Source organism: Mus caroli, unplaced genomic scaffold (assembly GCF_978045245.1).
Source record: "Mus caroli unplaced genomic scaffold, Mus_caroli_1 scaffold_16, whole genome shotgun sequence".
Lineage (NCBI taxonomy): Eukaryota > Metazoa > Chordata > Mammalia > Rodentia > Muridae > Mus > Mus caroli.
The window spans coordinates 60,018,258-60,031,888 of NW_028227271.1; the positions used below are offsets into that span (position 1 = coordinate 60,018,258).

Genomic DNA, 13,631 nt, shown 5'->3' on the forward strand with positions numbered 1-13,631 from the left:
GGGCCGCCTTCTGGTCGCTCGGCCCTCTGGGTAAGGAAGTCCATAGTCTGTTAGCTGGCGTGGGATCGGGTATCAAAAAACTACATTTCCCAGCATGCAACAGAACCAGATTTCTCATGGACACTACACTTCCCAGAAGAGACGTGGCGCCGCAGAGTCCTCTGGGATGGGAACCACGCCGCTTCCCAGCCTCAGTTCCAGGAGTGAAGCGCGGACCTTTCAACAAGAGCTTTATTGATTCTCTTGCTGGGATCGGGGAAACGCGATGGAGGCGGCCAATTGCTCTCTGCGGGTGAAAAGACCTCTGCTGGATCCCCGCTTCGAGGGCTACAAGCTGTCTCTCGAACCGCTGCCCTGCTACCAGCTGGAGCTTGATGCAGGTGGGATCGGCGGCACCCTCTCGCACCCGGTTCCTTCTCGTTGAGGCTGCCATTGGCGCAACCCTCTGTCACTCCGGCTAGCCAGCCACCTCCTGCCGGTCTGCACCTAGAGCGGCGGTCCACGCGGGGACCCGAGGATGCCCCCCTTTCCTTCCGCGCCTTAGCCGCGGCACTGTGGGCTGGCCTAGGCGTCCGCAGCCCAGGCTCGGATATTCTCCGCCCATACATCTGGGTCTTGCTCTGAAGGTTCAAGTTGTCCTTCCTTCCCAAACCACCTTTAGTAAATGTGTTCGCTGAGAAGCCACACCTCCTTGGAAAGTCCCCAACTCCCTTTTTCCTTCTGACGCAGAATCATTTCTTGGGAGACAAAAATTTCCACATTAAGTTAGCAGTTTCAAATACTCGGGTCCTGGATCACGCTACAATTTATTGAGGGAAAGTGATTTAGTGCGCTTACTGTTGCTTACTGCTACTACTTATTTATCTGTAACTTCCTAGAGGCTATTCTTTTTACAACCATAGGAATTGTAGTTTTGTTAGGGAAAGTATCCAGGGATTTGTGTTTTTAAATACATGTCTCTGCAGATTCTTATTTTGATACAAGTTTTCCATAGGTTGCACTTTGAGAAATAGTGATCCTAGAGGTGTTAGTCGACGTTTGAGTATCACGCGTTACGTATATATGTATCTATGTATCTTTTCTATAGATACAAGGAAGTCTATTCTTGACTGTCCTGGCACTTGCTTTGTAGCCCAGACTGGCCCAGAACTCACAGATAACCAGCTGCCTCTGTGCTGGGATTAAAGACATAAACAAGTAGACCAACAAATGCTTGTTTTTTTTTTTTTTTTTTTTTTTTTTAAGTTTGTTTCTTAAGTGTAAAAGTAATTGTTGTGGGCCTGTTTTGTGATTCATCAAGATGATTACGTGATTGGTATAATCATGAGTGCCTAATAAATCATAATCCATTCACTAATAAACATCTAATTACAGTATGGGCAAGTAGTGAGAGGAACGTGAGCAAATGTAATGGTCTAACTGAGTATGTTTTCTCAACTTGTTTTGAGACCTGGGAAAACTTCCCGAAGGAGTTGATGAGGGACTTGAGTTGTGAAGGAAAACAGGTAGCTGCTGGCTGGTATAAGAGGAGAGGTGCTTCCTTCTTTTTGTTCTTTCTCTTGGACGTTTTTGTTGCTTTTCTTTCTGTGTCAATAAATGATCTGGCCATGTTTAGTTAGCCAATTGATTGGAAACAGAATACAAAGGAACAAAACCTACTGGCTCAAACCAGCAGGTTCTCCTCACTGCTCATTCAGTTAGGAGTTGGCAGAGGCAATTCTAGTCAGCTTGCTTTGTCTAGATCACTTGCCAGATGATCTTGACTTGAGTCTTCCATATGGCTGGTCACCCTTCAACAGGCTAGCACAGGCTGTTTTCGGGAAGTTAAGTCACGGTGTACATGCTGTTCCATGGCTGTTGACACATTTCCACTTGTTCCATTGGCCAAAGCAAATTAAATAATCAAGCGAAGAATTGCTGTTGGAAGACCCTAGCAGAGGGTGTAGATCTAGAGTGCTAAAAGTTGGGACAGTGAAAGTCTAGGAAATTATATTACTCTGTTAATGTGAAATCAAGGTACTAAACAGGTGTAATGCCCAAGTTTCCTTGTGCCTTTGTGTAACTCTCTTTGCTGGCACCCACAGTCAGGAAATGAGAATGCTTACTCTCAACCTGATTTCTCTTTATTCAGTAGTGCTGCCCCCCCATTAAGATCTAGGTAATCTCGCATAGGTTTGCCCAGAGGCTTATCTATAAGATGATTTGGGGTCCTATGAAGTTGACAACCAAGATTAGAGCTGTCCATTTTTTCTGCAAATCTCATTTTCTTTACAACTGAATATAATGCATTTCATATACATGCATCTGTGTAGCTTTCCTTTATTCAGTCATCTATTGATGAACATCTAGATTGACCTAGCTTTTGGGAAGAGAGCAGTAATGAATGTGAGTGTGCAGGGATCATCTCAGTGGTAGGATAGAGAATTCTTTGAGTATATGCCCAAAAGTATAGCTGTTGGGTCATAAGATTTGGAGAAACCTCCATATAGATCTCCATAATGGCTATAAGTAGTTTAAATTTCCGCTAGCCGTAAAACGGGATCATCAGTGTGTGCTATCCTCTCATTTCTTATGGATGACACTGAATCTCAAAGTAGGTTTAATTTGCTTTTTTCCTGATTGCTAAGGATGTGAAACACTTTGATGCGTAGTGATGTGTGTTTTAGTTTTTCTAGTTTGTTGTCGTTGTTATGTATAGTTAACTATTAACCTTTTGTCTGAGTATAGAGCTAAAGACTGTTTCATTCTGGTCTGCCTTTCACTCTGTTAGTAGTTTCTTTGCTGTTGAGAAAACATTTTAATTTTATATCATCTCGTTTATTATTTCCTGTGGGTATTTCCTGTGCTGATAAAGTATTGTTCAAAAGTTTTTTTTTTCTTTCTGTGCCTATATCTTGAAGTGTATTCCCTTTAATTTCTTGCGGCCATCTCAGTATCTCAGGTTTTAAATTAAGACCTTTGATAGAGTTTGAAATAATTTTTATGTAGAGTGAATATAGTCAATAATTTAGGAGGGAAAGCCTTATCTGTTCCCATTCTAGCTCCTAAATAATTGACTCAAAGTCCTATTAAGTTTATTAACAATCTTTAAACACAATGACTGGGCAGATTCTTGTCTTTTCTAACTTTCTAAGCCATAGGTCCCATGTTACTTGCAGTCTGAGTTTCCCTGGCTTGCTCTATTCCATGTGCACCTTCATGGTGAATCCCTTGGTGACCTGCTCATCCTGACTCCTCTCGGATCCTTTGCTCAGGACCAATTCTTTCTCAGTCTCCCCACACACACCTCCTTTGGGACTGTCTCCCTGGAATCAGAAGTCCTGCCTTCTCTGCCCAGCCAAAGGCTAATCAGCTCTTTATTAACCAATCAGAGATAATTGGAGAACATTCTTTATAAAAGATTGATTGAGGAGATGGTTCAATAATCATGACAATGCCAGCGTCTGGACTGTAACTAGATTCCTGGACACAGAAATCAGCTTCTGAATACACAGTACACAACACACCCCCCCAAAACAAAACAAAACAAAACAGGTTTTATTTCATTCTTCAAGTAGGTAACAAGTGTGTCATTAGTATTTATTAAATAAGCTGTCTTTTTTTTTCCAGTTATGTCTTTGATACCTGTGTGAAAAATTAGGCAGTCATAGCTGTGTGGATTGATTTTTTTGGTCTCTCACGTGTTCTCAGTGTCTGCCTTCATGCTGACGTCATGCTGTCTCTATTATATCTCTAGAATAAGGTCAGGTGTTTGATGCCTCCAGTAACATCGCTGCTTAGAATCGCTTTGATTAGTTGTAGTCTTAGGCATTTCCATGTGAATTTTTGGGTTCTTCTACTTCTATGAAGATTGCCATGGAAATCTTGAAGAGGATTGCAGTGAATCAATAGAATAATTTTGGTAATATATCCATTCTTACAATATTAATCCATCCAGCCCATGATCATGGACAGTGTTTTCATCATCTTATATCTTTCTTGATTTATTTATTTACTTTTTAAAGGGGTGATGTTCTAATAGGGAAAAGGTTAAGAAACTTCTGATTTATTTTGGGCTACCTAGGGTTCTTTATCCAAAGATGGCAAAAACCATACTTGGCTTATTATTGTTTAAAATCACTACTGCTTTGAGCCATTAGAGTCAGATATGCTTCCTGCATTAGTACATTTCATCCACACAGTGGTGCTAGAAAACCAGCAATTGGTTACAGTTTCTCTCTTATTTAGTGAAGTATATATTTTTAACAATCCCTTATAAAATAAATACTTCCTTGAAATGAAGGAGATGTTCCCACAGTCCTCAATCAGTGTTCTTATAATCTTAGGATTTTGCTTCTGACGTCTGAAATGTTTCCAGGCTTCTGCCACCTCTCATTTGGCTGACCTCAGCTCCCCTCATTTGAGTGACCTCAGTGGCTTCTTAATGGTTTTGCCCCTTTTCTGCTGCAATCTGTTTTCCAAATCATTGTTTTTTACATACTGTCTCAGGACTCAAGTGTGAGTCTTACTCTCCTGTTTAGAAACCAATGAATTTGTGCTTACTTCCTTTATAAAGGAAGAAATGAAGATAAAGTGTCTTATAATCAATTTCTGTGCTCATTCTTCAGCTGCATTCCTTTGCAGCTGTTCTTGGTACGTAGTTTTTATACTTTGCAAACTAGTAATGGTTAGTTCTAATTCTCATTAGACACAGCCGGAATCACCTGAGGAGTAAGTGACAGGAGTAAATTGCTTAATTTGCCCTGTGGGTGTGGGTGTGAGACTTTGTGTTTATGTATTTATTTATTGTAGTTCAGGTCATTTTGATAGGAAAGCATATCTTGACTGTGGTAGCATCATTTAATGGGTTGAGCCCTGGCTTGAGTGACAGGGATAGAGCACCAAATGTGTATTCATTCTCTGTGTTCCTGACCATGGATGTGAATAGTGGCTTCATGTTTCTGAATTGACTTCCTAGCAATGATGGGTGGTAACCTGGAATTGTGACATAAATAAATACCCTTTCTTCCCTAAGTGGCTTTTATCAGGGTTTTATCACAGCAATAGGAAAGAAAACTAGGACTTTCAGTACGAATGCGTATCTTTTATTTCCACTTTTTTCCTGTTTTTGCTTAGAAAGGGTATTATGTAAAGTTGTATTTCTTCAATTAATTTTTTCTTCTTGGCTCTGTCCTGGAAAGCTTTTGTTAATCTCCTTAGTAGGTCAATTCTCTTCTATATATCCTTGTGGTATTTGTATTTTTTTAATATAAGATTTAATTATGTAAAATTTATTTTACAGTGTCATTGCTGGATTAGTACCCCTTTGCTTTGCTTGAGAGGTGTGGTTATCTATTTATTATTTTGAGACAGAACTTGCTGGCCTCTAATTCAGAGTTCCATGTGCCTCTGCCTCCCGAGTGCTGAGATTAAAGGTGTGCACCATCACACCTGGCCCATTATCCTTTTTCTTACAAGATCCTAAGTTCTGAAAAGGTAGAACTTTGTGTATCACTGGTACGAGTGGTGCTTATTAAAAGACTTGCTAAATACATGAGTGAATAAATATGTAAGCCAGGACTCAGTGCAGGCATTGAAAATAGGAAAAGTGGGGCTGGAGAAACAGCTCAGCAGATAAGAACATGTGTTGCTCTTGCAGAGGGTTCAGTGCCAGGAACCTGAATGGTGGCCTACAAGCATCTGTACCCATAGTCTAAAGGATCAGATGCTTTTCTTGCCACAGGCACCAGACATGCGAGTGGTACCCATACATTCATGTACACAAACACAAGTACACAATAAAAATGAAAAAGAAAATAGGAATGGCATGATGTCCTTTGTGGGTTTTATTGTCAACTTGACATAATTGAGAGTTATCCGGAAGAGGGCATGTCAATTGAAGTGTTGCCCATTTCATATTGACCTTCATCTCTGTATGTGAAGAATTGTCTTTATTGTTGATTGATATGGGAAGACCCAGCCCATCATGAACAGAGCCACTGCTGGGCAGATGTTTAGTGCTATATGTATACAAAAGCTGATGGAGCACAGGTCAGAGGAAGCAAGCCATTCCTCCATAGTTTCTGCGTCAGTTTCTGCTTGAGTTCCTGTCCTGACTATCATCAGTGATGAACTGTGACCTGGATGCTGGAGTTACCCTCCCTCTCTGAGGTTGCTTTTGGTTATGGTGTTTAGCACAGCAGCAGAAAGCAAACTAAAGCAATGGATAAAAAAGAAAATTGTTGCAGGGAGAATAGAGGAAAAGTGAGTTTTATATTAAGGTAACATGTAGGCTCAGTGACACTTAATATTTCTTGTTACAACATTAATTAATTGTACGACATTAGCAGTCCTGAGCTACAAGAATTTGGAACTACACTGATAGGCAGGAGTGTGAGGGAGAGACCATATTTTGTCAATTCAGAATTAGGAGAACAGCTAGTGTTTTAGTTGAGAGAGTGCTATTCTGTACATAGTACAAAAGTTTATGTATGTCCTAACTATGATATTGTTTTATTCCATATACTTGGGAAAGATGGAATATGATGCTGAAGTCACTATTTGTGTTTACACACAATTTTCTAACTATATTATCGTATAATAAAGACATTGTCACTTTCTTTGTCTGTGATAAAGATGAATGTTTTAAAAAGCATAAAAACGCTTTATCAATGGACACTTGTTTGTTTGCCCATAAAATGTTGACGCTTGTACTTCAAAATTGTAGAGGTACATAAAAGAAAAGGATTGTGCTACGAAAGACCTGCCTGTTTGTAGCCTCTGTAGCTGGCATTAACTGTTTCTGTGCCCTGTAGGCATTCTGCAGAAAGGAATGATCTGAGATGCAAGTTTTAATGATTATGTTTATAATTATTTATGCATACAGATATATGTAAATATATATTTGTATATATGTGTTTTTCAGCTGTGGCAGAAGTAAAACTTCGAGATGACCAGTATACATTGGAACACATGCATGCTTTTGGGATGTATAATTATCTGCACTGTGATGCCTGGTATCAAGACAGTGTCTACTACATTGATAATCTTGGAAGAATTATGAACTTAACAGTGATGCTGGTAAGAAACACATGCAGAGGATAAAGACAGATGTTATCCTGTTTTCCTTACTCTTTAATCTCTGAATCTGATGTCCAGACAGTCAAGGTGCACATACCTTTGGAATGTGGAAATCTGTATCAAACTGTAAGGCTCCTCCCCTTCTGCTTACCTCAGTTATAGCTTTTCCTCTTCTTGATTTTTATAATCCCCTGTACCCATCCATTTCCACCTGTGTGGTATAGCCTCAATATAATAATGGATTTCTTCTTTTCCATTTCAGTTAGTGTTTACATTTAACACTAGTGTAATTTAAATTACACTAGTGTAATTTAAACTCCGTTAACATTTAGGTTTGGTTGTTTGGGTTGATCCCTGTTGCATTATGAAATACTCCTTTTTTTCCTGTAGGTCTTGGGAAAAATTGTGCCTTCAAATCTTATTTGTCTTATATTAATAGAGTCCTTAAATTAATTATATTGTATTATATATTACATATATATTAAGTCTTATATTAATAGAGACTTAAAAACTAATATTCTGGCTAGGGAGAAATCTCAATCAGTAGTATTCCTTTTATTTCTATGTTGTGTAATAATTTGAGGAATATTGGTATTACTTCTTCTTTGAAAATCTGTGCTAAAACCTCATGAGGACCTGAGTTCTGTATATAGTGTCTTTATCGCAAGCCCTGGTGTGGTAGCACTCCCTTATAATCTCAGTCCTGACAAGGCAGAGATATGCACTGCCCTGCACTTGCAGTAGTGTACAATGTCAGAAGAACACCACCAGAGGTTCACCTCTAGCCTCCATGTACATACAAGCCAATGCGCTTATACATGCAAGTGCACATACAAAGTGCTCGTCTTTTTCTTTTTTTTTCTTTGAACGTATCAATATTTCTTACCTTAAAAGGGCTAAAGTGTGTCTCATAAATAGCTAGTAGTTAATTTGGGTAATGGTTTGTCAATCTTACTGATTTTTCTCAAAAAACAACTCTTTGTTTTGTTGACTCTTGGTATTGCTTTTGTTGTTGTTTTGTTTTGCTTGTTGTATTTATTTCTCTTTTACTGATTTCAGTAATCAATTATTGATAATGTATCCGTAATTGATTATTTCCTGCTGTTTACTCCTTTTGGGTGTGATTTCTTTTTGTTGTTATAGAGCTTTTAGGTGTGTTATTTAGTTTCTAGTATGAGATTTTTCTAATTTTTTTTTTTAATGTTGGCACTTAGTTCTAAGAATTTGGCTCTTAGAACTGCCTTTGTTGGGTTCCATAATTTTGAATATGTTGTATACTCATTTATCTAAATTAACAAAATTAGAAATGAAAAGAGACCTATCCTTCAGTCTCAGCTCTGAAGGACCATCCAGAGACTGCCCCACCCAAGATCCATCTCATAAACAACCACCAAGCCCAGACACTATTGCTTATTCCAACAAGATTTTGCTGACAGGACCCTGATATAGAGCTGTCTCCTGTGAGGCTATGCCAGTGCCTGGCAAATACAGAAGTGGATGCTCACAGTCATCTATTGAATGGAACACAGGGTCCCCAATGAAGGAGCTAGAGAAAGTACCCAAGGAGCTAAAGGAGTCTGCAGCTCTATAGGAGGAACAACAATATGAACTAACCAGTATCTCCAGAGCTCCTTGGGACTAAACCAGCAATCAAAGAAAACACATGGAGGGACTTGTGTCTCTAGCTGCATATGTAAAAGAGGATGGCCTAATCAGCCATCAATGGGAGGAGAGGCCCTTGGTTTTGGGAATATTCTATGCCAGTATAGGGGAATGCCAGGGCCAGGAAGCAGGAGTGGGTGGGTTGAGGATCAGGGGGAAGGGGGAGGGTATAGGGGATTTTCAGAGCGGAAACTAGGAACATTTGAAATGTAAATGAAGAAAATATCTAGTAAAACAAAAAAGTGAAGAAAAAAGAAAAGAAAAGAAAAGAAAAGAAAAGAAAAGAGAAGAGGAGAGAACCATAATAACAAATATCGAGAAAATCCAAAGAATCATAAGGGCATACTTTAAAAATCTCTACTTCACCAAATTTGAAAATTTAGAAGAAATAGATAATTTTCTCAATATATGCCACTTACCAAAAGTTAAATCAAGACCAGGTAAATAATTTAAATGGACCTATAACTTCCAGTTAAATAGAAGCCGTGATTAAAAACTTCCAACCTCCACATCAACCTATACCCCCCCCCCCAAAAAAAAAAAAAAAAAGCCCAAGACTAGCTGGTTTTAGCACAGACTTTCAAAGAAGAATTAATGCCAACACTTCTCAAATTATTACACAACATAGAAACAGAAGGAAATTTGCACAGTTCATTTTACGAGGTGTCTTAATTAGGGTTTCCATTGCTTTAAAGAGGCACCATGACCAAGATAACTTGTATGAAGGTAAACATCTATTTGGTAGGGCTGGCATACAGTTTTAGAGGTTCAGTTCATTATCATCATGGTGGGAAGATGGCAGTGTTCAGGCAGACATCGTGCTGGAGGAACAGAGTTCTACCCCTTGATAAGACAGCCAGGAGAAGACTGCTCTGTCTCTTCCACACTGGGCAGAGCTAAGAGAGACTAAGATCTCTCAAAGCCCGCCTACACAGTGACACACTTCCTCCAACAAGGACACACCTGCTAATAGTGCCACTTCCAATGGGCCAAGCATATTCAAACCACTACTTGAGGACAGTTATCTTAATATCCAAACCACATAAAAGACCCAACAAAGGAAGAGAATTACATGGTGAACATAAATATGAAAATGTTTAATAAAATATTTTGCAAGCTGAATCCAAGAACATATCAAAAACATCATCCACCATGAAGTAGACCTCATCCCAGAGATGCAGAGATGGTTGAAAATACATAAATTGATGAATGTAATCTACCAAATAAAAAAACTGAAAGACAAAAACTACATATCATCTCCTTAGATGCAGAAAAGGTCTTTGCCAAAATCTAACACACCTTCATGCAAAAGTTCTGAACTTGCTGGGCATGGTGATACATGCCTTTAATCCCAGCACTTGGGAGGCAGAGGCAGGCGGATTTCTGAGTTCGAGGCCAACCTGGTCTACAGAGTGAGTTCCGGGACAGCCAGGGCTACACAGAGAAACCCTGTCTTGACAACCCCTCCCCCCCAAAAAAAAAGTTTTGAACTACTTAAGAATAGTAGGGAGATATACTTCAATATAAGAAAGGTAGTCTACAGTAATCCCATAACCAACATGAAATTGAATGGAGAGAAACTCTCAAAGTAATTTCACTAAATCCAGGAATAAGACAAGTCTGTCCACACTCCATACATATTGAGTGTAGTACTTGAAGACTTAGCTGAGCAGTAATACAATTGAAGGAGATCAAAGGGCTAAAAATAGGAAGGGAAAGATGCAAACCATCTTTATTTGCAGATGATACACTACATATAACTAACCATAAGAAGTCCATCAGGGAACTCCTCCTATAACTCATAAACACTTCCAGCAAAATACATACAAATTAAATCACAAAAATTAGTAGCCCTCCTATGTACAAATAATGAACAGATTAAGAAAAAAATCTGATAAATACCCTTTATAGTAGCCTCAAATAATATAAAATATATTGGGATAACTAACAAAGCAAGTAAAAGACTTGTATGATAAAAGCTTCAAGTATTTGAAGAAAAATTGAAGAAGATATCAGAAGATAGAAATATCTCCTATATTCATGTATCAGGATTAATACAGTAAAAATGGGCTTCCTATCAAAAGCAATCTCTATACTCTATGCAATCTACATCAAAATTTCAACACAGTTCTTCACAGACCTTGAAAGGACAAGATTTGCAGCTTCATATGGTAACACACACACACAAATCAGGATAACTAAAACAGTTCTGAACGATAAAAGACATGCAGGTGGGATCATCATCCCTGATTTTAAGTTGTACTACAAGGCTATAGTAATAAAAACAGCATGGTATTGGCACAAAACAGACACGAATAGAATAGAATAGAATAGAATAGAATAGAATAGAATAGAATAGAATAGAATAGAATAGAATATGCAGGCATAAATATACATGCATATAGACACGTGATTTTCTTTTTTTTTTAATATAAAGAAGCCAAAAACACATCCTGGAAAAAAGACAGCCTCTTCAGCAAATGGTGTTAAGTGGCTGCATGAAGAGGAATCCACATAGATCCATATTTATCACCCTGTATGAAACTCCAAAGACCTCACTATAAAACCAGATACATTAGATCTTATGGAAGAGGAAGGGGGAGGGGATAGCATTGAACTCTCTGGGACAGGAGAGAGGTTCACAGTTAACCAACATAAGAGACTAAGATCAACATTAATATATGGAACCTCATGAACTGAAAGATTTCTGCACTATAAAGGACATTGTCCTTTGGAACAAAGTGGCAACATATACAATGGAAAAAGATTTTTGTCAACTACACATTTGATAGAGGGCTGTGCTGGATAGTTTTATGTCAACTTGACACAAGCTAATGTCATCAGAGAGGAGGGGACCTCAATTAAAAAAAAAGAGTCTCCATAAAATCAAACTATAGCAAGTCTGTAGTACATTTGATTGGAGATGGGCAAGCCCGTTATATGGGTTGCCATCCCTGGGCTGGAGTCCTGAACTTTATAAGAAATCAGGATTAGCAGGCCAGTAGGCAGCATTCCTCTTTGGCCTCTTCATCAATTTGGTCTCCTGCCTCCAAGTTCCTGTTCTGCTTGAGTTCCTGTCCTGATTTCCTTTGATGATAAACTGAGATGTGGAAGCATAAGCCAACAAAACAAAACAAAACAAAACAAAAGAAAACAAAAACCAAAAAAACAACAAAAAAAATCCCTTTCTTTTCCAAGTTACTTTGGTTATAGTGTTTCATCACAGCAATAATCACCCTAACTAGGATAAAGGTTAATATTTCAAAATATATAAAGAACTAAAGAAACAAGATATCAAGAAAACAACCAAATTATCAGTGGGATACAGATCTAAACAGAATTCTTAAAACTGGAAATTCAAGTCGCTGAGAAACATTTAACTTAGATAATGGAATATTATGCAACCATTAAATAATGAAATGATTAGTTTCACGGGTAAATGGATGGCACTAGGGAAAAAAGAAAACATTCTGAGTGAGATATCCCAGATTGAGAAAGACAAATATAGTATGTATGCTTATGTGTAGATAGTGGCTGTGGGATTAGGAGGGACAAATAGATCTCTCTAGAGATGGGAAAGAGAATAGACTAGATAGTTACATATGGATGGTAGCGGCTGGAATGGGAGGATCAAGTTGGGAAGAGAGAGGGGAATGAGGGAAGGAATAGTGGGATAGACAGCTAAAATTAAGGGGCATTTGAAGGGTAGTATGGAAACCTAATACAGTAGAAGTTTCTTAAAATATATACGTTCATGGAGGTGATCTAACTGAAATCACCAAATAATGGGGAAACACAGCCCCAGCTGGCCATCTTTTGTTACCAGATGATGTTTCTCGTTCTGGAATTGGGTTATATCTAATGGAGTTGTGGGTCAAAAGGGTCCCATGGGAATCTCCAAATAACCCAAGATGTTGCCAAGAGTATAGATTGTTCTCCACAAATAGACAAAAAGTCCACATTGCTAAAAACAATACCTACAGAACTCATTGAACGTGGAGAAGTTGAGCTGGTGCCCAACTACAGTCTTTACCCTTATGTGCTAATATTAATGTCTTTTGTACAGGAAGGTACTTTGCCAAAAGAGAAACATAATATGAATCTAGCCATAAACCCTTTGATCTACAGTGAGGTCTGCCTCTATAATATGCTATGCGGTGTGACACAAAGCTTGTGGGAGTGACTAACCAATGTCTGATTTGTCTTATGGCCCAGTCCACAAGATGGACCCTATATTTGATATTGCTTGGATGACCAAGAATGTGAGACTAGATAGCCTTAACATTGGATAAAATCAAATAACAATGTAATAAATAAATAAATAAAAAACAATGTAATCAAAATAGGGAAATATGACTTCTAATGACATTCTGCTATTCTCATAGATGAGTGCCGTGCTCAGCCATCATCAGAGAAGCTTTCATTTGTAGCAAATGGGAACAAACACAGAGACCTACAGCTATATATTACACAGAAAGACAGATCTTGGAACACATAGCCCTGAAAAGGATATCTCCATCAAAGCCTTTCCACTCGGTACTTAGTGGAAAAGGAAGCTGAAAGAGCATAATAGCCAGAGGGCACAGAGGACACTGAGAGTAGAAGGGTCTCTAAATCAACATGAGCAAAACTCTAATGATGTCACAGACAACAGCATATGCAGGGCCTGCACAGGTCTGCATCAGGTCCTTATGGGTCTGTGACTGCTCTCTGCTCTTTGTGTCCTTCTGTACAGTGCTCCTACAGTGTTGTCTGTTTAATTGACTGTTTCATTTAAATTTATTTAGCAGTTAATTCATGCTAAGGCATGGAGTTGGTATATAACTTTAGAATAGGCAAAGTGTTTATGTGATTTACTAAAAAATTGCAAAGGAACTTAGCAATGTCTTGTTAACCACATTTTTGCTCTG

General features: G+C 38.6%; 1 protein-coding gene across 2 annotated transcripts in view; it reads left to right on the top strand.

The window, feature by feature from the left end:
* Positions 1-125: 125 nt before the first annotated feature.
* Positions 126-13,631, top strand: part of Nudcd1 (NudC domain containing 1) — a 52,868-nt gene continuing 39,362 nt past the window's right edge. For both annotated transcript variants that reach the window (XM_021182895.3, XM_021182896.3), the window contains exons 1-2: positions 126-380; positions 6,905-7,059. In XM_021182895.3, the coding sequence (XP_021038554.1) occupies positions 266-380; positions 6,905-7,059 (270 nt within the window). In that variant the 5' untranslated portion in view covers positions 126-265. The remainder of the gene's footprint in view (positions 381-6,904; positions 7,060-13,631) is intronic.